Source organism: Gracilinanus agilis, chromosome 3 (genome assembly GCF_016433145.1).
Source record: "Gracilinanus agilis isolate LMUSP501 chromosome 3, AgileGrace, whole genome shotgun sequence".
In the NCBI taxonomy this organism is placed as follows: Eukaryota; Metazoa; Chordata; class Mammalia; order Didelphimorphia; family Didelphidae; genus Gracilinanus; species Gracilinanus agilis.
The window spans coordinates 476,621,828-476,649,401 of record NC_058132.1 but is presented as its reverse complement, the minus strand read 5'-3'; the positions used below and the strand labels follow the sequence as shown (position 1 = coordinate 476,649,401).

Below are 27,574 nucleotides of genomic sequence, written 5' to 3'. Positions count from 1 at the left end.
CACTCCTTTTTCTCCTTTGTTTGTCAAAGTACAACTCTTACTATAATTCCCATTACCCCAAGAAACATGCCCCTACAGACTAATTTCTTAGTGATAACTGCATATTCTTTATTCTCATAGTATACTTTGCTTAGTCAACTCATCAAACAATATATATATATACATATAGCACTTTGAAAACTTTTAAAAGTTAGGTGTTATTTTTAGCATCGTTATTATTTTAGATTTATCATGCTTTGTATTTATGGGATGGTGACTCAGATAGTTGCTCCTCAGTCCCTACTCCTACCTTGTAGTATCTAAATTTCCCTAATTCCCCAGATCCAGATAGGAATAAAACTTTTTCTTTGTTCATCTAACCCTTAGTCCAAAGAAGAAGCAGTGTGTATATTTTCCACTAAGTAATTAAGGAAAAATACATCAAACAAAGAATGGTACAGAGAATATAAAAAGGTCAAGTTTAGCTAGACACAGACATGCTCTTTCTTTTAATGCACTCTGATCTGGCCTTTTAGAGGAAGAAGGGAAGGAAGACAGGATAACAAAATGCCACCCAATCCTTTTGACTGCTTCATTTCTTACCTTTCTGCTCTCAAATTGACTGGGGTAGAAGGAAGATAAAGGCACAAGAAGTCCAAATGTACCTTTCTCTGAATGGATTGTTAAGGTGCTAAAGTCTAATTCCAGGTCCTCTAGAGGCAACTCAAGGTGGTGCCTTGGACAGAGAACTGGTTATATCTGGAATCTAGAAGACCTGAATTCAAAACTAATCCCCAGACAGTCACTGGTTATGTGAACCTGCACAAGTCACTTTATCTCTCTAAGTATCAGTGTCCTCATTATGATGCGCAAAATGGAGGCAATAACAATACTTCTATTCCAAGGCTTTTGTAAGAATTAAACAAGCTAATATTTGCAAAGTATTCTGCAAACTTTAAAGCATTACATAAATTCTGGACATTATTATTATTTGTGTGTATGTATGTGTCATAGGCCACACTGGCAGTTTGGTGAAGACTACAGACTCCTCAGAATAATGTTATTCTTAGAATGTTAAATGTTATTCTCAGAATAATATTTTGTTGCCTATGTTCATAATTGAAGGTTATGCTAAATTTCAACTAGACAGTAGTGAAAATAAAGATGCAATTTCCATCCTAAATTTATAGACCCCCTTAAATAATATCCACAGATCCAGATGTCAGGTTACAAATCTATGGTCTAAGGGGTCATTACATATCCAAAAGCTTGCTAGAAACCTCTGAGTCCTTTCTTTAGGATGAAAGATAAGAAGGACACATCACAGGAAAAAATATATTTCTTTATATCTTTCCTTATGCTGCATCTTTATATGTATTTGTCTTGTCTTCCTAGCTAGTCTGGAAGCCATATGAAAGCATGAACCAAGGTTCATGCTCTTTCTCCTTCACTAAATCGCTTCTACTTGAAAATACTAAAGGTTAATTTCTGTACAAAGAGTATATAATTCAGGGTTTTCATTAATTCAAATTAGTCTCTTTCCAAATTAGTATATGTTTTTGGTTGATTATTAAGCAGAAATTTCCTAAGAAAATGATGAGTAAAGGGAAAAATAGTCAAAACAAGATCATTATGAAACTTTGTTATTAGCTAATAAAGATGAAGAACAGCATTATAGAATGTAGCAGGCATGATTATCTTCTGATAAAGCAACTGATTGTTCAAACAACTATACCATTCAGACTTGGTTTCACAAAGCAATATGATATAGCAGAGAGGAGTGGATTGAAAGTCAAAGTGACTTTCATGAATTAAGCATTACAGCATTCAACTTTGGGAATGCAAAATTGAAAGAATGAGAAAGGAAATAAGTGCTATAGTCTACAAAATAAAAATCCCATGGTCTTAGAGGAAGGCTAGAATGTCCTGGAAAGGAAATGTGGGGGAGGCAGGGCTCTAATGCCTTTTTTTTTTAAAAAAGAAACTGAGAAAGAAGTAATCTATTAAACTTGGGAAAGGAATATCCCTCTAAAAACTCCTACAGATAAAGAGAAACTTCTCATAAAAATGAAACGTTGGAGATGATGCAAAAAAACTCAACATAGTATACCATGGGAGGTTTGTAATGGAATAGAAAATTTTGTTGTTGTCATTCAGTCTTGTCTCACTTTTGGTGACCTTATTTGGGCTTTTTCAGCAAAGATACTGGAGGTGTTTGCCATTTCTTTTTCTAGTTCATTAAGAAAAAATAAAGAGTAGGAAAGAAGATGGTAAGAAAATTAATTTAATGAATATTTTCATCATAATTTTTAAAATGAAGGAGAACAAAAAGAAAATATAGATGATAGGCCACATTTATATATAGTACTTTAGGGTTTAAAAAGTGCTTTGCTCTAGATAACTCTAGGAGTCATCCTTATTTACCATACAAAGAAATTGAAGCTCTAAGAGGAGATAAAATACATAACTAATATCTGAGGCAAGATCTGAACCCACACTTTACAAACAATGCAATGGACATTTATATGATATGTAGGTAGAACAAGTTATGAAGGAGTTCCAGGTATATAAGATCTTTGTGGAAAAGAAAAGCAAGATGATATAGCTGCAAGAAGAATGAATTGAGAGTTAAAGGATTAGAATGAAAATTCTAATTCTTTGTGACCATATATTCCTCATTGGTAAAAGAAAGGCGTTGGATTAAACTAGTGTTCCCCAACTTTTTTTTGTCCACAGTCCAGTATTATTCTTTTCCTTGAGGAGTTCTAGCAAGCTGAAAGTTTAAGATGGCAGTATTCAAGAGAATAAAAACATTCATGGGATTGTGTGTGTTTAAAGCCCAACTCAACTACTATCTCTTCCATGAAACCATTCTTGATTATATCCAACAAGTAATGACCTTTCTTCCCTTAGACATCATATATTATTTTTATATCATAATTATGGTGATTTTATGTGCCATAAACACTTGCTTAGACTGACAGCTCCATAAGAGCAGGGATAATACATTATTTAAGCTTCATAGTTTCCTGTGTATTGTATCTAAAAGTGTTGAATAAGTGTTTGTCAAGTTAAATTTAATTGACTATGCTTTCTGACTGCTCTTCAAATACAAGACAGTGCAGTAGAAAGACTCATAGCTGGAATGGAAGGACATGGGTTCAAATTCTAATCTTTTACTTCCTCACTGCCTAGCTTTTCCTTCAAGGAACCTTGGGAAAATCATTCCCTCCTCCAGACCTGTTTCTTCATCTGTAACATGATGGGGTTGAAGTAGATATTCTCTAAGGTTTCCTAAAGTCCTGTGATTTTTCTTTCTTTTGTGTGTGTGTGTGTGTGTGAGAGAGAGAGAGAGAGAGGGCGGGGTGGGGTGGGGAGAGAAAGATAGAATGGCATTATAGATAAAAAAATTGTCCAGGAAGAGTTGGGTTCAAATTCTTTCTCTGATGTATATTGGCAATATGATCCTAAGCAACTCACATTCTCACTGTTCAAATCAATTAACTCTGAATATAAATTGCAGAGAAGATACCAAGATGCACTGAGAGCTAATTTCCTCATCCAGAAGTACAGCAGACAAAAGGAATCACAGGTCTACTCTTTATTCTTATCCCCATAATAGCCTGTCTCCTTCGTTTGTGTGTGTATATGCTTGTACTAGTAGAGGCCTCTACTAGAGGCTGGAAACTGGGCTGATATGGAAAGAGGAAGTAAGAAGGAAATCAGGGCCTGGATAAATATCATATTACTACAGATATGAGGCAGTAATAAAACTGCCCTCCACAGGATGCTGAAGAATACATGTCTAAAAAGATGTTTTTGACATTTCATTTCTCTGTACTACAGAGAATTCTCATGTGGGGGAACTGAATATTCTTTCATATCATCTTAGTAAATGTTAAAATATTTCATATTTCAAATATCTATGTCCAGTGTCTATTATCTGCAGCAAAAAAGTAGAGCCCCTTACTCAAAGTGAATTCATGTAGAGGGATCACATTATACTTAAGATTTATAAATGAGATTTGCACAATATTTAATATAATTCTATCACCTTGACTGCAGTTCAGAAAATCCTTATGTTATATTAAGCTCAATTCTATCTTGGGTCATTCCACTATAATTCTTACTCTTTTAATGGTGAAGAGATATTGAATAATATAATAAAATTCAAGTATAGTGATTTTAGAATTCTTGGTGAGAAGTAAAAATCTTCAAAAAGCCTCAGGCAGTGAATAAGGAATCAATGATCATCAATAGTAATATCCTTAAGAATCCTCATTATCTATATCTTGATAGAGTTGTTATGAATGAGATTTTTTATAACTTTTTATTAATTACAACTATCATATTTAAATAGGCACTGGATAAGAACAGTATGTCTCATAGGAAAATAAATATCTTAGAAGCTGATAATCTCACAGCACTTTCATATTTGCAAAGCATTTGTTTTTCATATATTCAATTCTTGTACTAGCACTATGCTGCAGAGGCTATATTTCTATTTTCATTTTACAGATGAAGAAATTGAACCTCAGATTGTCTAAATGAATTTTAGGATGACATAACAAATAAATCTCTAAGGCTAGATTTGAACTCATCTTCCTTATTTCAAACCCAGCTCACTGAGTAATTATATATCATAAACTTTTCTGGATAGATAAACAAATCATACAAAGAGAAATTCTGCATTAGTAGTAGCCGTAGCAAGATATAGAAGGAAAAAAGTACTTAATTCTTTTTCTTTTTTTGGTTATCATTATTTAATCCTTAATGAAGCACCTTCATTATCTATCTATCATATCAACCTATCTATATCTATCCACAGTTGTTTGTAGGTTGTCTCTCCCATTAGAAGGTGAACTCTTTGAGAGCAAGAATTGTCTTTTGCCTTTCTTTGCATCCCCAGTGTTTACAAGACTGCCTGGCACACAGCATATAATTAATAATAAATATTTATTGACTGACTGACTCTTGATTGATTTGAGTGGATTGGAAGTTTTTTGAAGTCCAGGACAATGTCTTTCATATCTTTGTATCTTCTGATACCTAAAAGTGCATCTCATGCAGCAGGTGCTTAATAAATGTTTGTTGAAAGAATAAAACTCAAATTATTTAATACAAAATTATTCTTTTAGATGGATGGAATAAGCATGTATTAAGCATTTAATACATACCAGGCACTGTGCTATGTATTTTGCAAATATTATTTAATTTGTTCCCCACAAAATCCTGGGTCAGCACTATTATTAACCCATTTTACAGTTGAGGAAACTGAAGCCGATTGAAGTTAAGACTTGCCCAGGGTAACACAAATAGTAAAGATTTGAGTCCAGTTTTGAAATTTTATCTTCAGTTCTCTGAACCTAGCACACTATCCCCTGCACTGTCTTATCCTTTAAACTGGATTATAAATCATCATACCATATGCATGAATTCAACATATTATTTTTACTTTCCAAATAAGAAAATACTGGTAGAGAAAATTTTAGCTATATTTATAGAATACTTTGTGGTTTACAAAGAACTTTGCTATAATTTTAAATTTCTAAAAAAACAGAGATGTGAAAAAATCACTGCATCATTTCAATCCACTCTATAAGTGATGAATAATAAATACTGTTAAGTGATAAAAAAAAAAGGAAGCTCAGAACCAAGATTTCTCAAAAATCATCACAGGTGGTTAAGTGCAAGATTATATTTTCAAAGAGGAAGGAGGTGAGATTTGTAGAGAAGGATTAATGAACCATTTGTTGTTACTGTAGAGAGATCATTGTTTTTTCTATTCCTCACTTATTTTCTATCTTACTCCCTACTTTATTCCATGCTACAGATTACTCACACTTCAAATTGTGAGAGAAGCCAGTTTAGACTCCAAAAGCTCTCTTAAATCACTCCTCCCTAAAGTAGCAAGATTGTCAGAGGGCCAATATACCAGGCATTGTACCCCTTTGTTATAGGGTAATGACCACAAAATTCCACAGCCATCAAAGTTATTAATCTTTTCCCAAAACCAAGTGATACATACAGATGCCCTAGGCATAGAGGAGGTGGTGGAATATGTCTAACTTACCCTGGGAAAAATAACAACAGGAATGGAAATTAGTCATTCAAAAACACCTGGATTAGCTTCAGTTGGACCTAGGTAATGTTGATTTAATAATAACTGTTCATTATTTTCAGGGCAAGAGATGTTGATTCTATGGCACTTGCCCATGGAGACTAACGTTTTTTTTCACTAAATAGAACTTTTTTTTGTCTCATCCCTTTAACAGACTACTCAAACCTCAAGATGAGAGAGAAGATCACATGTTTCTAAAAAGTATCACAAGTATCTAAAAGCTATCTTAGATCACGACCCATCCCAAATATCCCACTCCCAAATGGCACGGATTTCAGAAAGCTAACAAACTATGCATAGTAACTGCTTATAGTGTAATAATGACCACTCTCATTTTCAGCAGCTAGAAACTTAGAGTTATCAATGTTGTTACTCATTAACCAAAGCCAAATGGGAACTAATCAGAATATTGGTTTACAAAAAAAGCACTAAGTAAAAATTTGTTGTTATACAGCCTATAAAAGAAAGGATAAAGTGTATAATCTTTCTAAGACATACCTCAAAGCAAATAAATTATTCCACAGGTCAGGGTAATAGTTAGAATAGCAAAATAGTGCATTAATAATAATACACAATTCGGAAAGATATATGTGTTTCAGTCTTGATACAAAACCACCTGGTTTCTAAACCTTCAAGGGTATCAAGTTTTCAAGTAATGCCCATCTAAGGAGAAATTCATTCAGAAAAAAATAATCTGGTCAAATAAATATGCTTCTTTGTTTATAAAGAGAATTGCTTTTCTTCTATACACAGTTTCCCCCCTTCATTTCAATGAGAATATCAATAAGAGGGTTCAATCCTTTCACTATCTCTGATGTACAGCTATTTTCTCAATTAAAATGTCATTAAAAAAAACTGGCTGCTAAGAAAATCTGACTTCATTTAAGTATCATAAAGGGACATTATAAAGATTCTTTTATACAAACAATAGTACTTTATAAAACCCAAATAGAGTCAATTGTCTTTAAAGTGAAAATAACATATGTGGTAAAATTGCATAGCAACTAAAAATCTGATTCCAAGTTCATGATAATCTTCAAATCAATGCTTCCTCCTTCCCTCTTCTTCACTTTCTCTCTTTTTTCATCCCTTCCCTCTTTGGCCCACAATCACCTGATCCACAAAGCTCTAGTATGTCACTAGCTGAATCTAAAAAAATCAGTTCATTTGGGCTGATATATTGCCTCAAGTTATTAGTATTCTGGCCCTGCTTGCTATCATTATTTCAATCCGAAAAGGTCAGAATAGACACACTGGCTAAGATTAAAATGTTGCTGGACAAAGGAAAGACGTATTTGAAAATGTACTTCCAAAAAAATTTTGCCTAGCCAAATTGCAACAAATAAGCTAACAGTAGGACATATCAACACCTTTATGTATGTATGTACATCTATGTAATGTATGCTATGTTATTTAAGTGGCATCTGAAAGAAATCATTAGGACATTAGCTTTTATTCAAATACATTATCTGATATGTAAGAAGCAGTATCAGTCAGTCAATAGGAATTAATATTACATGTCAGCCAAGTACTAGAGAAGCAGAGTAAAGAAAAATTGAGTCTCTGCTCTCAAGCAGTTCACAATCATTACTGTGACATAGAGGACAGTGAGCTGGCTTTGAAGTAAGAAAGACCTGGTTTTAAGCACTGCCTCCTCTAACCCATACTGGCTATGTGACCCAGGACAAATGTTGTGAGGAAGATTAGTTATTGATTAAGTATTAAGGTTGACCTAGCAGGAAGCTTGGAGCATTCTAGGATGGAATGAAGGGGCAGGAAGTGTGTGTGCCCTGAGAGAAAGACTCCATGAGTGGTGGGCAAAAACTGTTGCCAGCCCAGGGAGATCTCAGGCCCCGCTTCCTGATTTCCTTGGGATCCTGAGTGGAGGTGGATTTCCAGCAAGAGGAGAAGACCTACAGAGCAGAACCAAGCAGAGGAGGAGTTTGAGACCTGGTGGACAGCACCTCAAGTGCACTCACTCTTCTTGGTATCTTGGTCCACCTAGGCTTTTGGCATCCTCTGAACCTCTTTGGAAAACTGTGAGAACCCTCAAAGCCACCCCTCTGATCCATAGCTGTGCTGTTCAAGTCTGGCTGGTACCAGGCTTGAATCAGCTTCCCAGAGGCTGCACTGCTCCTTGGGCCCTGCCTGCTTAGATCACTAGATTAGAGTAGGGATGTCCTCCCCTTGCCCCTGTGGGTTTGTCTTTTAGAGTTTAAGTATAGAAATCCCTTTCCCACCTCTATTTTAGTTAAATATAATTAAACTTGTTAAAACCTTTACCTGCCTGTTGGTGTTCAAAGTCTCTGGCCTAGTGGTGGCAGTTGGTCAACAGTCCCTTTGTCAGTTAGGAGCAGCTTAGCTGTTCTAGTCTCCCTGTCCTGGTCCTGTCTCTCCTAAACCCCAGTGTGTGTGTACCCATAATCATTTAGATTTATTATAACATCCCTGGTGTCTCCATTATGTATTATCTTTTCTACACAAATCACTTAATTCAGGTCTCTAAGCAACTCTGAAACAGTAAAAGGTGATGACCTGAACTGGTAAAGGGAGTTTCCTTATTCAGGACTTCCCTAGATCAAAGAAATGTCCTGTCCTTATCTCTCTCCCTATCTAATATATATAAAATGGTAGCACAATTTTAGGAAAGTCTGGTTAAAGTATTTTGGTTTCAAGCTGTTCTTTCATTAAAGATCTCTGAGACCTAAGAACTAGGAATCCATGTTTTATCATCAGTTGAAATCTAGTGAGAAACAGGAAGAAAATATCAATCAAAAGCATAGTTAATTAATATGAAAAAGTCATTTGAAATGATAAAGGTAGTCATTAATGAATCAAGAAAAGAAAGACACCTACTTGAATTAATTTATTTATTGAATTAATTTATTAATTGAATAAATGAATAAGTGAAAATAATTCATCTAAGCTAGTTGAATAACTTAAAAAGCATGAAATAAAATCTATCACTAAAAACCAATTTGGACATCATGGTGATCAACAGATAACTCAGAATGGTAGAGAAGGCCACAAAAGAAATCATCAGATACTTAAGGAATTAGACAATTTTATTTAAAAACAAATAAGCATTTTCACTGTTTACCAGATGATGGAAAAATGTCATTCGTAGGGATATGGATGAAGTATCCTGGAAGTTAGTGTAAAACATCTGAAATGCTTAATTTCTGCAATGGAATTATTAAATCAGTAGATAAATAGTAGACATCTACAAAAGGCTAAGTTATTGGTATTCTGACAAGACTGACAAAGTTATGTTTTGTTTTAAAAATCTTACAAATATTAAGTAGTCATTCATTATGTGATTAAAGGAAGAGCTGTATACATATGTATATCTATTTAAACTATCATATAGTCATTATTATATAAACGTGAAAAATAAATCTAGCTTCTAAAGTCTATCAGTTATTTGAAACAAGTGTTGGATTGACAAATATAAATTTAAGACAAGAAAATGTCAAATTTGAAATATCTATTTTTTTTTAAACCCTTACCTTCCATCTTGGAGTCAATACTATGTATTAGCTCCAAGGCAGAAGAGTGGTAAGGGTAGGCAGTGGGGGTCAAGTGACTTGCCCAGGGTCACACAGCTGGGAAGTGTCTGAGGTCAGATTTGAACCTAGGACTGCCCGTCTCCATAAAATATCTAATTTTTAAAGTAATATAGCCAGTATAGCAGATAGAGTGCCAGGCCTGGTGTCAGGAAGATTTATTTTTCTGAATTTAAATTCAGCCTCAGACACTTAGTAGCTGTGTGACCCTGGGTGAGTCACTTAACTCTATGTCCATTTTTTCATCTGTAAAGTGAGCTAGAGAAGGAAATGGCAAAGTACTCTTGTATCTGTGCAAAAACTTAAATGGGGGGTCACAGAATTGGACACAACTAAAAAAGGATTTAAATTAAAAACAGGCAATATAGCAGGATATATTATTTTATATGTGATGTTCATCAACTGGGGAATGGCTGACCAAGTTGTAGGACATGATTGTAATGGAATACATTTGTGTCATAAGAAATGACAAACAAGATGATCATACAAAACCTAGAAAGATTTATATGACGTGATATACAGTTAAGTGAGCAGAAACAGGAGAACACTATTCAAAGTAAGAACAATAACGTATGATGATCAACTATGAATGTCTTTATTATCAGTAAAGCAAGGATACAGGTCAACTCCAAAGAACTCCTGACAAAAAAGGATATTCACTGCCATATGTTGTAGAGAAATATAAGTCTGTGTTAGGTAGCAGAGATAGATAGATAACAGAGCAGACTGGCTGGCTGGCAAGAGAACTTAGAATCTTGTCACAGGGACTCATGCAGTGACTCTGGAGGCTGACAGTTGGGTATGGAGCAGCTGTCAGGGTGAGCCTGTGTCTTTTGGGGATTCAATATTCTGGAGTTGTTTTCCTTGGATGTGGACATTACATCTTCAATTAAGACCAGTGAAGCTGTAGGTTGACAAGTGGATTTATCTGGTGTGGTGGACATACACAGATTATCTCATCTCCCTCACTTCACCTGTGGATTTTATCTTGCTGTGTATCCTGATTTCCAGTGACCAGTTGTGACATCCTGAGACAAGTCAAGGACATTTTCATGAGATCCCCTTACCCTGTCAAGCCAGATTGCCTTGCCTTAGGCAGTCTGCTCATAGATTTAGTTTTAGTGTAGTCTTTGTCCATCCCTCTATCCCCTGGTAGTTTTCACTAGACCTGAGTGTTAGTTTATCTACTTCCCTTCACTCCCCATCCCAATTTGTTATTAAACCCTGTTATACAGACCTTCCTTGTTTCTCCTCCTTTCCCAGACAAACCTGGCACCTAACTGACATCAAGAACCCACATAGGAGTTATTCACCCACCGGTTTTGTTATTTAACCATCAGATATCTATAATTATCCTAATACATAGGAAGAACAGATGGAGCCTAAATACAAATTGAAACCTACCATTCTTTATTTCCTCCATGAATTTTTTTTCCAGGGTAAGCAATATGTATCTTGTATAACATGACAAGATGGAAATATGTATTATATGATTATATGTGTACAACTTATATCATATTACCTGTTTTCTTGGGGAGGGATGAAAGGGTGGGAGAAAACATGGATTGCAAGATGTCAGAAAACTAATATTAAAAATCACATTGGCTTGTAATCTGGAAAAAGGGAAAAAAAGCATGTTCTAAAACCTATAGCTCTCCTATATGTGTGTGTGTGTGTATACACATTACTGTGATAAAACTTATTTTCAAGTTTTTCAGGGATAATTATGCTATATCTGGATTGCAAAGACCTGTTACTACTTCAATGACCAAATTACAGATTGAATTTCTTTGAACTGTTGACCACATAGTACAGATTGTCTAAGAACCACCCCAAAAAAAGAATTTACTAAAAATGTGCTAGTGTTTGATATATAATAAAACAAAATTTAAAGCACCCTATGCTTCAAAATGAAGCTGTTTAATCTTTTGCTAGTTTTTTAGTCATCCTAGAGGAATCATTACTTTTTTACATCTTCACCTTTAAGGAGAGTTCAAACTTACTAGGATTTACACAGATACTATGTTGAAGCCAAGCACGTTAAAAAGCATCAGTCTTCTGCCATAACATGGGATTGTCAGGAGTTTGGCTAATTATTCAGGAGGACCATTTAGAGTTCTCTACATGATTATTCATGCCCTTCTGAAAATCTTCCCAGAGTGCAGATGCCATCTATTTAATTGAAGCTTTTGAAAGGCTCTTAATTCATTTTACTTGAATAAATGTTCATTGAATACTCACTATTTGCAAGGCTTTGGTACAAGTGGGATAGAAAAATTACTGATATCCCAGTCCCTAGTCTAAAGAGTTTATTATTAGAGAAGTCAAAACGTATATATACACAAGTAGTTAAAACACAAGGCAGAATATAAGAGCAAAAAGAGACATATAAATGAAGTGTTATGGTATTTGAACTTATTGAATAATAGGTAGGATTTCAATAGGCAAATATGGGGGAAAGGAATACAACTGTTCTACTTATAGAGAACATTATATTTTTTTCTCTACAACTTTGACTTTTTATTTTTTAGAAAAAATTTCCATGGTTACATGATTCATGTTCTTACTCTCCCCTCCACAACCCCCTCCCCCTTAGCCAATGAGCATTTCCACTGGTTTTAACATGTGTCATCCATCAAGACCTATTTCCATATTATTGATAGTTACACTGGGGTGGTCATTTAGAGTCTACATCCTAAATCATGTCCACATCAACCCATGTGTTCAAGCAGTTGTTTTTCTTCTGTGTTTCCTCTCCTGTAGTTCTTCCTCTGAATATGGGTAGCATTTTTTTCCATAAGTCCCTCAGAATTTGTCCTGGACCATTGCATTGCTGTTAGTACAGAAGTCCATTACTTTCTATTTTACCACAGTGTATCAGTCTCTGTGTACAGTGAGAACATTATATATTTTTAAAAACTATTTTTATTGTTTGTTTTTCATTTTGAAGAGGACCAGTGACATCATGAAGTGATGTTTTGACTCACACAAGTGAGGCAGAGTTGCACAGTCATTAGCCTCATTCTTCCAGTGGTAAGAAGATGAAAAAAAAATACAATGGTAGAAAGATATAGATAAGACTATAGAAGTAGACTGAGGCTGATTTTTAACATTATAAGGTCAAAGATCTAGAGCAAGGGTTTTTAACCTTTTTTTTTTTTGCTGTTGTTAAAGTAAAAGAGGGTTTAAATTTTATTTTATTTTCCCCCAATTATATGTAAAAACAGTTTCTAACAGTTTAAAAAGAATTTTGAATCACAAATTCTCTCCATCCATCCCCCTTCCCCCCTCTCCATCCCCAGTGAGATGGTAAGCAGTCTGATATAGATTTTACAAATGTGTAGTCATGTAAAATATTTTTCTATATTAGTTCTTTTGTGGATACTCAAACCAAAAAATAATAAAGAAATCTTAACCCGTTTTAAAAAATATATTTTTATAACTTTGTTTCAATATAATACTTTCTTTTGTGCCCTTATATGTTTTATTTTGGGTAGCTAAGTGGAGCAGCAGTTTAGAGCACCTGGCCTGGAATCTGGAAGACCTAGGTCCAGGGCAGTTTCAGATATTTAATAGCTGTGTAACTCTGGTCAAGTCACATATCTCTGTTTGCCTCACTTTCCTCATCTGTAAAATGTATTGGAGAAATTTGCCAAGAAAACCCCAAAAAGAATAATAAAGAGCTGGACATGACTAAAGCAACTGAGCAACAATATTTTATTTTATGCATTTAAAAGCACTATTATGAGAAGGGGTTTCCCTCTGACTGCTAAACAAGTTCCTGACACACAAAAAAAGGTTAAGAACATCTGATCTGGAGCAAGAAGGGACCTCACAGTCCTTCTTGTCCAACCCACTCATTTGACAGCTGCCACTGACAGAGAAGTTGGTGAGTTTGAGCCAACTTTGAGAACCACAAATGATTTTCCTTTAGAGAATTATGTCATCAGTTGTTCATTATATTCTTAAATATTTCTTTGTTTATTTCACAAATAGTTATTAATCACCTACTATACACAAAACCTCTATAAATGAATATTTCATGAACAGCTAAAGTTAGCATAGGTAATGTTTAAAAAAAAAATATATATATATATATATATACATATATATAAAATATCCAAGGGAAGCCATCCAATCTGTCAACAACTAAATGAAAAAATGTTTTAAAATGTCAATAATAAGAAAAATTGAAATTAAAGCAACTCAGAGGTTCCATCCCACACCCCAACAGATTGACAAAGATAACAAAATAAGTACATTGGCAATTGCTGGCAAGGTTTTGGGAAAACAGAAATATTTGTGTGCTTTTAGTAGAAATGTTAATTATACCAGACATTCTAGAAAGCCATTTAAACTAACATCAGAAAGTCACTAAACTCTGAATACCTTTTGAACTAGCAATATCACCACAACTATACTTCTAAAAGATCAAAGGAAATGGACCCATAAGTAAAAAAATAAAAAAAAAGAGATAGATGACATTGATATAGGCATAGATTATGTGTGTGTGTGTGTGTGTGTGACAAATAGAGATATCAGCCCTTTTTTTTATGGCAAAGAACCTGGAAATTAAAGAGGAATCCAATGGGATAATAGCTGACAATATTGTCGTAACAGAATAATGGCTGACAATATAGTATAATAAGTTATACTATATAACTATAATGGAATATTTTTACACCATAAGAAATAACTAGAGACAATTTCAGACAAATATGGGAACACTTGGAGAAATTAATGCAGTCAAGTGTGCAGGACCAGAAGACAATTTATATAACATTCTAAAGAAAAACAACTTTCACAAACTTAAACAATGATAAATACCAAGATCAATTATGACTGCAGAAGATTACTGATAAACTATATTATCTACCTCTGAAGTGACTGACCTGAGGTGCAGATTGGGACAAAAATTTTTCCTGTCTCAATGCCACTGCACATAGTAAGATAGTTTATAAGAATTTGCTTATTAATGATGGTCAAGCAGAAGCATTTCTATAAAAAATGAGTAACATACTTGCCAATTTTTCAATGTAAAATATTATAAATGAATTTATTCAGTAATGTCAATAAAAATAGCATTTAAATTTAAAATAATGAATTTAATTTAATTTTTAAATAAAGAAACTAAAAACTCTTTAGCCTTAAGCGATGGGCTGTTTTTTTCCAAGAAGCTTTTTATCCCATCTTTTGCTTTCACAGTAACATTTATGGCATAAGTATCATCTGAGGACCAGAGATTTAAACAAAACTCACCATTGTTGATCAGCACATGAAGAGGATAATTCTTTGCCTTGAAATCCTTTACAAACTGCCGAATGGACTTCATGGAAGCCAGGTTGCAGAATAAAAATTCCACTGTAAAGAAAAAAAGCAACTAGTTACCATCCAAAGACTCTTTAGGCTACAAACAAAGGTTAAAATAGCTTTGATTTAATTCAGTCAGTAATATTTAAGTTTTGTGTCATCCAGAATACAGGTGAAAGTCAGGATTATTTTCTTCTTGTTTTTGTCACTGATAGATATACATAATAAAAGCAAGAAAGTAGCCCAGAGGTGGGAAGCTTTCTTACTTAGTTTTTGGTCTCATTTAAGTTCATTTACATGCCAATCAAAGAGAATTTAGGAAGTGAATGGGCTTTTACTCAACTAGTTTCTTCTTAGTTGCAAAGGGTTACTTTGGCCAAGCTCCTAAAATATTGTTTGTTCAGATAGGAGGACTAAACCACTTTCAGGGGTTAATTGTGAGTGCATTTTTCTAACTCTGGATAGTTGTCAAGGAAATTTACCCACCACCTCAATTTAAACAATTTAGTTAAATAAAATCAAAAGCCAAATTTCTCCAAGTCAAGGTACAATTTTAGAGTTTATTGAAAGAGGGCCAAGTTCTCCATATAAACCCGTATGCTACGTGCCAATTAAAGAGTTAGAAACCAGCAGTTGACAAATGCTTGTTAGCAGAGACCTGGTTTTTATACCCAGACAATAAAAAAGTGAATATTTCCAAACAACTTTTTTTAGAAACTGTTACCCAACTACAAAGCTAATTGGTTAGTTCATTTAAGAAAACCCATATTAGTCTTAAGGTCAAATCACAAGACAATACCCTTATTAAGAAATACTGATGACCATTATCTCAGGGATCATCTGATCTGTTGGGAGGATGGTTATTTCAAAATAGGAAAGGGTGAGCATTCTTGCACCATATCAGGACATGATGCAGCATTCCGGGACTTGAAATTCATATGGTCAGCATCTCAGGATAGAAGGGAAATATGACTTAGGGAGGGGTTGGAAACTCCCTTAGAAGCAGTTTTATGCTTTAGTTAGAGATCCTTATAAAACCATGAATTCTACTAATTGTAATTAAGATTATAAGGGAATTATACTAATCACTTTAAAATCACAATATTGATTAGGTTTAAACTTATCAATATCACTAAAACCCAATCAAGTATAAAGGGGTACGGGTTTTTCTTCCCAACATAGTGGTCTGGAATCATAGACCTGGAATCATTACTAACACAGTCAAAAGAAAATATTGTTTGGATTAGGGTTGAGCATGAAACTTTTTGCTTTTTTTGCTTTTATTGATGGCCCTTGAACTATGAACTAAAGAGCTCTCAGTCCATGCTTGTTAGGGAAAAGCTTTCTAGTCATTGAATCTTAGCAGATAGGAGCTAAAATTCCATTCATCAATTCCAATTCATCCCAGGAGTTCACAAGGTGGTTATTGAGGCAGAGTTGTACAGTAGAAAGAGTGATGGACCTATGATCTGGCTTCAAATACTGCTTCTTCCACTTTCCACACACTTCTATTTGGTAGCCTCAGACAAATCAGTTATGTGACTCTAAATCTTTCCCTATATTTAAAATGAAGGGGTTCTCCTAGAGGGCCTTTAAGGCTCTTTCCAGCTCAAGATCTACAAATCTACAGTTAAAGTTTCCTAAGGGAGATAAGGTTCCTAAAGGAAATCAGAAAAATCCATTCAGAATGAATAATGTGATGAACATCAAAAGAGGACAGTAAGAGTAACACAAGTGTAAGATGCCCTTAACTATGGGAGTCCACATGCAAACATAAATTCTGTGTGTAGCACCAGTATAAATTTCATGTAGATTTCCATATAATATATGTTCTCTACTTGTGTATCCTCCCACACTGGTAATGTGTTAACTTGTTGGAGAGTATACTCCATATGGGCATGGAGAGATCTTTCTTGTTATTTTACATACCAAATTGTTTAAATTTGTTATTGTTCTGGATTAACATGTCCTCTGGCTAGTGAACGGAGAGGTATGGTTTTGAGAACTCTGATGCTAACCCTCAGAATGCTGCAAATCTGCTATAGCGCTTTTCTAGGATGTCTACATGAAAAGGTCCCTTGTATGCTACATAAGTGTATTTCCCTTATTCATGAGAATCTGCTTGGAAAATATCACTGTCAGGATTGTAACTGAGAGGTCAATAATTTCCCCATACTCTGGAGATATATAATTATTTATTTTTAAGGATGTAACAATATAGATTATTCTAATAGAGCTAATCATTTCAGCAATAGTTTTATATGCAATGAAATGTAGGAAATCTAATTAAGACTATTTTATAAGTGAAAAAAAAGACCATTTCTTAAAAATTTTTCTTTCTCAGAAAGGCCTGGCAAGGAACAGGAATACAGGATGTCAAAAAAAGTTTAAAGGAAAAGTATAAGCATTGTTTTTTAAGTCTAAAATGTATATTTTTAAAACAAAAATATTTTCATTTAAAATCAGTATTATTCTACAGTTTGATTATTCCTAAGTATATTTATCTCGATGTCATTTATATTTTTAAATTATTTTTCTTTTCCATTCTTTTGGGTTATGTGTGCACTCTTCATTTCAGTGAATGTTGGCTGTCATTAAGAAAGAAATAGCATTTTAGTCATCAAAAGGAAATGGGTATTTGCCATTCCTAAAGGGGAGGAAGAAAGCAATCATATGAAAGCCCAATAATTATGAATAAATACTAGTAGGTATAATAAATTTAAGCACATTTTCCCACCATCATTTGCCAGGCTCATAACAAGGGGTACTCAAAGACAGACGATATGACTGATAGAGCCAAAAAGCAAATTTTTTTGTAACCATGGTCATGATGGACCTTTATTTTTTGTTTTATGATAATTACAGATTTTATTTGTAAATTCTGAATAATTATAGGCTATAATTTCAAGAGAAAATATAATTTTATTTTCACCTGAAAACTATAATGGGAAAATGTTGATAGATATACTATCAAAGAAAAGGAAGATTTGCTGAGCTATGAAAAATATAATCATGACACATACTAAAAGACACATTTATTGAATCTAAAATTCAAAACTTTTAAACATACCTAAGCCTCAGTCTATTTCGTTTTGTCTACTGAATTTAGGTTAAATGAGATATTTATAAAGTACTTATAGTTCCTGACATATAGTACTCTTAATAAATGTTTATTTCCTTCTTTCTTTTCTACTTCCCAGTTCCTAATCAATCAATAAACATTTATTAAGCACTACTATGTGCCATTCGAAAGTTGAGCAAAATATAATCCTAATGCCCCAACAATAGGGAATCAATCAACAAATATTTCTTAAGTATTTACAATATGTCAAGTACCAACATATGATAAAAGTTCCTGAATCATTTACTTTACATTCATTTGTAAGGCTGGATATAACCATATCCTTTCAGGAACACATAGTATGTCTCCTTTCCTCTAACTTCAGAAAGTCCAGAACACAGGATCATATCACAAGATTTAAGCCTGGAAGGGCCAAGCTTATTAATGATACAGATGAGAAAAGTGAGACATAGGAAGTTTAAGTGACTTGCATAAGCTAACACAGTTAGTAATGCGAACCCAGGTCTTCTGATCCAAAATCCAATTTTCTTTCCACTAAGCTTTAGGGGAATGGTTTATTTCCCTTGGAATGTACTTTGGGATAGGTGCTTCTCTAAAACACACAAATGAAAATTAGTCTTAAACTGATTTTAAAATTATATATATATATATATATATATATGTGTATATATATATATATATATGGGGGTTTTTTGTTGTTTTTTTTCCAGATTACATGTTAGGAAAATTTTCAATCATAGTTTTCTGACATTTTGCAATCCATGTTCTCTCTCTCCTACAGTCCCCTCATCCCCAAGATGGCAGGTAATATGATATAGATTATACAGGTGTTATTATATATGTTATATATGTTTTATATATATATATATATGTATATATGTATATATATATATATATACATATATACATATATATATATATATAATATGTTAAGATGATTCTCAGCAACTCCACAGCTCAACTTGCGGGGGTTGGGCAATCTTAGGGCCAGTTGTGTCAGTATCCCAGCAGGCAGGAACTTAAAGAATCCTTAACAAAGAGGGCCCAAGTCCAATGGCTCCCCTATGGATTTCAACTAGATATCTTTTCAGATGTTATATATGGCTATGATGGTATATTGCCAATAGCGTTGATATCTCAAGTTGATAGGGAATAATTCACAGGCTAGATAGAACTTGTGTGGAAAGCCTCTGAGAATCCCCAAATTCAGGCATTATGGAGAAATTCTTTTGAAGGTGAAGGACCAAACAGCAAGCTTCTTTATATCAGGTATCTTCTTTAATTAACGGAGGAAGGTATAAACTAAGGATACTGGGATCTTGGGTAAGATGGGTAAGGAGAGAGGATTAAGGGAAGTCTAACACTAAATCTAGATGAGTAAAATCTAGGCTGTGTATTATTTAGAATTTCTAGGGTTCTATATAGAAGTATTAAGCCTCAAGATATGTAGATATATGACAAACTTCCTGTGGACATGAGGAGGACTTTGAGACTACATTTTCTGTGATCCAATGGGTTTCCAGTTTTGGACGTGATGACATCAATCAACGTAGAGCTTGACTTAAATGAGGAGATGAGGCTTTGACTGTCTCTTCTTTTGATACGAGGCAGCCAGGTGGAGGGAAGAAAATGCGGGGTGGTTTGAAATAGCTTTTATCAGGCTCGTGGTCTTATATATTTTATCAACATGGCCATGGTAATTAAAATATTACTTTTCCTCATAATATCAGCCTTTATCATTTTTAATCGTTATAGCTGTCCCCTTTCAGGGAAAGCCTTTTTGGTGGAGTTCCACTCTCAGTTTGGTTACAGCTTTTATCCACTAGCTGATAGATGACTGAGCTAGTCAGGTCAGATGATGATAAGTAGCTGATGTTGGTCTTCTGAGATGATTTGTTAAAGTTGATATAGAATATAATTTGATGATATATATATATATATATATTTTTTTTTTTTGCAGAGTGCACGTTATGACAGAGATTGACTGGAACCACTAGATACAGCACTGTAGATCAGGCTAATCACAATCCTGGGAAGGATTACTAGGGTTCAATGGAGACCAACCCAAAAACCTCCCTTCCACTCTTTCACGCAAACTCAGGGCTGAGTTGGTTTGCCTGAGATTCACCTCCTTTTATAGTGCTACTCTAACAGTCTTTCAACTGACTCCTGGCTTCTTTGGGATTCTAAACTCTAAACCCTAACTTGATGTTGCTTGTAGAAAATGGCCACTTGCAAAAAAGATGGCTACATATAATACATATTTCTGTGTTTATCATATTGTGAAAGGAGACACATATCACTTAAAATAGAGAAAAATTCATGGAGTAAATAAATTTATTTGATCACATAAATTAGTTTTCAATCAAAATGTCTCTATGGGAATAAGACAATAAACTTGACTTTATTTTTCTTGAGTTCTAAATAAAAAAAGAAAAAATACACTTCCAGTTAAGATGGCGGCAGAGTAAGTAGCAGCTGCTTGATCTCTCCTAACCAAAGCATACAGGACTCCTCAAGGTGACACAAAAACGAATCCAGACAAACGAAGGGACCCCACAACTGGGCGCAGCATTGAAGGTATGCAGAATTGGGACATTTCCATGCTATATAGGGGTGAAACAGCTCTCACTAAAACGCGAGAGGAAGAAACCCCTCCCCCACACCCCACACCACTCAAAGCTCCAAGTCCAGCCCACAAGAGATAAAGCAGATTTTGGGCACCCGTTAAGTCACTGACAGCTCCAGGGATTGTTCCTGAGAGCAGCAAGTCTTAGGACCCCAAGAGGCTAAAGAACGCGCACGGACTTTCTCGAGCATCTGTGCAGGTGAAGGCATTGCCCTAGGCGAGGACAAGGATCTTGAGCGCCGGTTCGGACCTCGAGTAGGGACCCTGTGCAGATGGGAGCTCGGCTGTGGAAGCAGCCCTTGAGACTGCTGAAAGAGCCTTGGGCAGAGGGGCAGAACAGGGACTACCAGGAGACTCGACCCTGAGAACGAGACCTGAGACCTCGGGAGCCTAGAAAGCGCAGATAGGCCCTGAGTGTGAGGACAAAGCTGAGAAGGTGCTGGGTTAACAACAATGGCAAGCCAAAATAGAGAACCCCAGAAGAAAAAGATTATCAAAAAGAACTCTTTAACACTCGACAACTTTTACACAGAGAAAATCCAGACAACAGAGGAGAACAAACAAGTATTGATATCCAAACCTTCCCCAAAAAATGAAAACTGGTCACACGCTATTGAAGAGTTCAAATCTGAGATGATGAAAAAGATGGAAGAGATCTGGCAAGAAAATAACAGTTTAAAAGGCAGAATTTTGCAACTGGAAAGTGAGGCTCAGAAATCAAATGAACTGATAAGCAAATTGAACACCAGAAATAACCAGATTGAAAAGGAAAATCAAAAGATTAGAGCCGAAAACCAGTCCCTAAAGGCTAGAATTAAGCAATTAGAAGCCAATGATCTCTCAAAACAGCAAGAACAAATAAAACAAAGTCAAAAGACTGATAAAATAGAAGGAAACATGAAATATCTCAATGAGAAAGTGACAGACCAAGAAAACCGGTCTAGAAGACACAATTTGAGAATCATTGGTCCTCCAGAAAAAGCAGAAATTAATAGAAACTTGGACTCCATACTAAAAGAAATTATTCAGCAAAATTGCTCTGAAGTTCAACAAGAAGAGGACAATATAGACATTGAAAGTATAAAAATGAAAAATGATAAAGGCTGGTATAAATATATATATTAGTATTTTAATTAAAGCCATGCTGATAGATAAAATCATTAGACCACGCGCTTGTAAGCATTCAAACCTGCCGCCTCCAGAAGCGCCTACTCGCCAAAGAGACCACTTCCTCCTAACCCAGGAGATTTAAACCCTCTCTGCGTCGACATAGACCTCCCCATGCCCCCAAAGACCCGGAAACGGAAACAGCTGGATCACGGGAAATGTAGTTTTGATACATTTCCCATGTCCATAGAAATATATATACACGTCTAGATGGCTTTTCCCAATTTTCACTTTTACAAAAGGATCCATAGATCACCCTCTACACTAGATCCAGAAAGGACAACCCCCAGGAATATAATAGCCAAACGCAAGAGCTTACAAGTAAAAGAAAAAATCTTACAAGAAGCCAGAAAGAGACAATTCAAATATCAAGGAGCACCAATCAGGATCACACAAGATCTGGCAGCCTCCATGCTAAAAGACCGCAAGGCTTGGAATATGATATTCAGAAAGGCAAGAGAACTGGGTCTTCAACCACAGATCAACTACCCATCAAAACTGACTATATACTTCCAGGGGAAAGTTTGGTCATTCAACAAAATTGAAGATTTCCAAGTATTTGCACAGAAGAGACCAGAAACAGAGAGGAAAGAAAGAAAACTCATAATTTTTTTAATTTGATTCTTTAAGGGCTTCAATAAGATCTAATTATCTGTATTCCTATGTGGAGAAAGGCTATGTATAATTCTCTGTAGTGAACTCTATTCACTATTTTAGTATTCACTATTATAGTAATCAGAAGAATAATTCATAGGGAGAGCGTGGAACACTAAATGGTCTAAGATGATATTGGGGGTGGAAAAGAGGGGGGTGAATAGTAGGAAACACCAAGAGAAACTTGAGTGAATAAGAAAAATAGGATATTCTATTACACACAAAGAAGGCATGGGAAGGGGAGGGGATAAACACTAGAATAAGAAGGAGAGGAAGAGAGCATTAAGAGGTAATATTTAAACCTTACTCTCAGTGTAATCAACCCAGAGAGGGAAGAGTAGCTCCATTATCCATTGGGATAAAAAACTCTATCTAACCCTACTGAGAAAGTCAGAAGGGATAAACCAAGGGGAGCAGGGAAGTGGGGAGGTCAAAAAAGGGAGGGGAGAAGAAGGAGGAGGGAATTAATCAGGCCTTTAAAAATAAAAAGAGGGGAATAACAAGGGAGGGGATAGAAAGGGTAGTTAACCAAAGGAGGGGATAAGGGATACCAGCTCAAAGCAAACCACTGGTTTAAAAGGAAACAGTGTTAGAATAAAGAGTAGGACTAGGGGAAGATACAAAAATGTCAGTGAATGCACAACTGATAATTTTAACTCTGAATGTGAATGGGATGAACTCGCTCATAAAACTGAAGCAAATAGCAGAGGGGATTAGAAACCAAAATCCTCCCATATGTTGTCTAAAAGAAACACAAATAAGGTGGGTGGACATACACAAGTTTAAGGTTAAGGGCTTGAGCAAAATCTTTTGGGCATCAAATAAGAAAAAGAAGGCAGGAGTGGCTATTATGATTTCTGACAAAGCCAAAGTAAAAATAGATATGATTAAATAAGATAGGGAAGGTCATTACATCCTGATTAAAGGCAGTATAAACAATGAGGAAATAACACTGCTCAATATGTATGCACCAAGTGGTATAGCATCCAAATTCATAAAGGAGAAACTGGCAGAGCTCAAGAAGGAAATAGATAGTAAAACCATAATAGTGGGAGATCTAAATACTCCTCTTTCAGATCTAGATAAATCAAACCAAAAAATAAATAAGAAAGAGGTAAGAGAGGTGAATGAAGTCCTAGAAAAATTAGATTTAATTGATATGTGGAGAAAAATAAATAGGGACAAAAAGGAATACACCTTCTTTTCAGCTGCACATGGTACATTCACAAAGATTGACCATGTAATAGGGCATAGAAACATTGCAAACAAATGCAAAAGAGCAGAAATAATAAATGTCAACTTCTCAGATCATAATGCAATAAAAATAATAATTAGTAAGGGCACCTGGACAGGCAAATCAAAAACCAATTGGAAATTAAACAATATGATTCTCCAAAACCAATTAGTCAAAGGAGAAATCATAGAAACAATCAACAATTTCATTGAAGAGAATGACAATGAGGAGACATCCTACCAAACTCTGTAGGATGCAGCCAAGGCAGTACTCAGGGGGAAATTTATATCCGTGAGTGCATATATTAACAAATTAAGGAGGGTAGAGATTAATGAATTGGGCATACAACTCAAAAAACTAGAAAGCGAGCAAATTTAAAATCCCCAGAAGAAAACTAAATTAGAAATACTAAAAATTAAGGGACAAATTAATAAAATCAAAAGTAAAAGAACTATTGAATTAATAAATAAGACTAGAAGCTGGTATTTTGAAAAAACAGATAAAATAGACAAAGTACTGGTCAATCTAATAAAAAAAAGGAAAGAAGAAAACCAAATTTACAGTATCAAAGATGAAAAGGGAGACCTTACCACTAATGAAGGGGAAATTAAGGCAATCATTAAAAACTATTTTGCCCAATTATATGGCAATAAATATAACAATTTAGGAGATATGGATGAATATTTACAAAAATATAAATTGCCTAGATTAACAGCAGAAGAAATAGAATACCTAAATAATCCCATATCAGAAATAGAAATTGAACAAGCCATCAAAGAACTCCCTAAGAAAAAAATCTCCACGGCCTGATGGATTCACAAGTGAATTCTATCAGACATTCAAAAAGCAACTAATCCCAATACTATACAAATTATTTGATATGATAGGCAAAGAAGGAGTCCTACCAAATTCCTTTTATGACACAAATATTGTAATGAATCCAAAGCCAGGCAGATCAAAAACAGAGAAAGAAAACTATAGACCAATCTCCCTAATGAACATAGATGCAAAAATCTTAAAAAGAATACTAGCAAAGAGACTCCAGCAAGTATTTAAGAAGATCATCCACCATGATCAGGTGGGATTCATACCAGGAATGCAAGGATGGTTCAACATTAGGAAAACCATCCACATAATTGACCATATCAACAGTCTAACAAATAAAAATCACATGATTATCTCAATAGATGCTGAAAAAGCCTTTGACAAAATACAGCATCCATTCCTATTGAAAACACTGAAAAGTATAGGAATAGAAGGACCTTTCCTAAAAATAATAAACAATATATACCTAAAACCATCAACAAGCATCATATGCAATGGGGATAAATTAGAAGCCTTCCCAATAAGATCAGGAGTGAAACAAAGATGCCTATTATCACCTCTATTATTCAACATAGTACTAGAAACACTAGCAGTAGCAATTAGAGAAGAAAGAGAAATTGAAGGTATCAAAATAGGCAATGAGGAGCCTAAGCTATCACTCTTTGCAGATGATATGATGGTCTACTTAAAAAACCCTGGAGAATCAACTAAGAAGCTTGTCGAAATAATCAACAACTTTAGCAAAGTTGCAGGATACAAAATGAATGCACATAAATCATCAGCATTTCTATATATTTCCAACACATTAGAGCAGCAAGAGGTAGAAAGAGAAACACCATTTAAAATCACCCTAGACAATAAAAAACACTTGGGAATCTATCCACCAAAACAAACACAGCAATTATATGAAAACAACTACAAAACACTTTCCAAACAAATAAAACTGGATCTCAACAATTTGAAAGCCATTGATTGCTCATGGGTAGGATGAGCTAACATAATAAAAATGACCATTCTACCCAAATTAATTTACCTACTTAGCACCATACCTATCAAATTACCAAAAAACTTCTTAATGAATTGGGAAAAACTATAACAAATTCCATTTGGAATAACAAAAGGTCAAGAATATCAAGGGAAATAATGAAAAAAAATGTGAAGGAAGGGGGCCTAGCAGTACCAGATATTAAACTATACTATAAAGCAGCAGTCATCAAAACAATATGGTACTGGCTAAGAGACAGAATGGAGGATCATTGGAATAGACTTGGGGTTAATGACATCAGCAAGACAGTGTATGATAAACCCAAAGAGCCCAACTTTTGGGACATGAATCCACTATTTGACAAAAACTGCTGGGAAATTTGGAAAGTAATATGGGAGAGATTAGGTTTAGATCAACATCTCACACCCTACACCAAGATAAATTCAGAATGGCTGAATGACTTGAATATAAAGAGGGAAACTATAAATAAGTTAAATGAACACAGAATAGTATACCTGTCAGATCTCTGGGAAAGGAAAGACTTTAAAACCAAGCAAGAGTTAGGGAAAATTACAAAATGTAAATTAAATGGTTTTGATTATATTAAACTAAAAAGCTTTTGTACAAACAAAAACAATGTAGTCAAAATCAGAAAGGAAACAACACATTGGGAAAAAATCTTTATAACAAAAAACTCTGACAGTAGTCTAATTACTCAAATATACAAGGAGTTAAACCAATTGTATAAAAAATGAAGCCATTCCCCAATTGATAAATGGGCAAGAGACATGAATAGGCAATCTTCAGGTAAAGAAATCAAAAGTATCAATAAGCACATGAGAAAGTGTTCTAAATCTCTAATAATTAGAGAAATGCAAATCAAAACAACTCTGAGGTATCACCTCATACCTAGCAGATTGGCTAAAATGAAAGAAGGGGAGAGTAATGAATGCTGGAGGGGATGTGGCAAAATTGGGACATTAATGCATTGCTGGTGGAGTTGTGAAATGATAGAACCATTCTGGCTGGCAATTTGGAGCTATGCTCAAAGGGCTATAAAAGAATGCCTGCCTTTTGATCCAGCCATACCATTGTTGGGTTTGTACCCCAAAGAGATCATAAATAAACAGACTTGTGCGAAAATATTTATAGCTGTGCTTTTTGTGGTGGCAAAGAATTGGAAAAGGAGGGTACATCCTTCAATTGAAGAATGGCTGAACAAATTGTGGTATATGCTGGTGATGGAATACTATTGTGCTAAAAGGAATAATAAACTAGAGGAGTTCCAGGTGAACTGGAAAGACCTCCAGGAACTGATGCAGAGTGAAAGGAGCAGAGCCAGAAGAACATTGTACACAGAAACTGATATACTATGGTAAAATCGAATGCAATGGACTTCTGTACCAGCAGCAATGCAATGACCCAGGAAAATTCTGTGGGATTTATGGTAAAGAAAGCTACTCACATTCAGAGGAAGAACTGCAGGAGAGGAAACATATAAGAAAAACAACTGCTTGAACACATGGGATGAGGTGGGCATGATTGGGGATGTAGACTCGAAACTACCACACCAATGCAACTATCAAGAATTTGGAAATAGGTTTTGATCAATGACACATGTTAAAACCAGTGGAAATATGCATTGGCCATGGGTGGGGGGAGAGCGGGGTTTGAAGGGGAAAGTTGGAGCATGAATCATGTAACCATGTTAAAAATGAATATTAATAAACGATTAAAAAAGAAAAAAGAAAAAGAAAAGAAAAGAAAAGAAAAAAAGAAAAATTATACTATATTGCCTATGTTGGTAGTCATATAGAGTCAAGCACTCTCAACAACTAAATTAGCTCCCTCTGGAAATGACAACAATAAATAATGCCTTCAGATTCTTGAACAAAGTCTATGTGATGAAGGTAAAGTTTAAGATGTGATAAATCAACAAATAAGAATGAAATTGTAACTGTTTTGTTAAAGTCTCTAGGGAGCTTCTTGGGTCACAGAGATTTAATTAGTTACCATTTCCTT

At 34.8% G+C, this 27,574-nt stretch overlaps 1 protein-coding gene across 1 annotated transcript in view; it reads right to left on the bottom strand.

Moving 5' to 3' along the window:
* DHRSX (dehydrogenase/reductase X-linked) overlaps positions 1-27,574 on the bottom strand; it is a 374,374-nt gene that overhangs the window by 158,169 nt on the left and 188,631 nt on the right. The window contains exon 4 of the mRNA XM_044669282.1: positions 14,926-15,027. Within this exon, the coding sequence (XP_044525217.1) occupies positions 14,926-15,027 (102 nt within the window). The remainder of the gene's footprint in view (positions 1-14,925; positions 15,028-27,574) is intronic.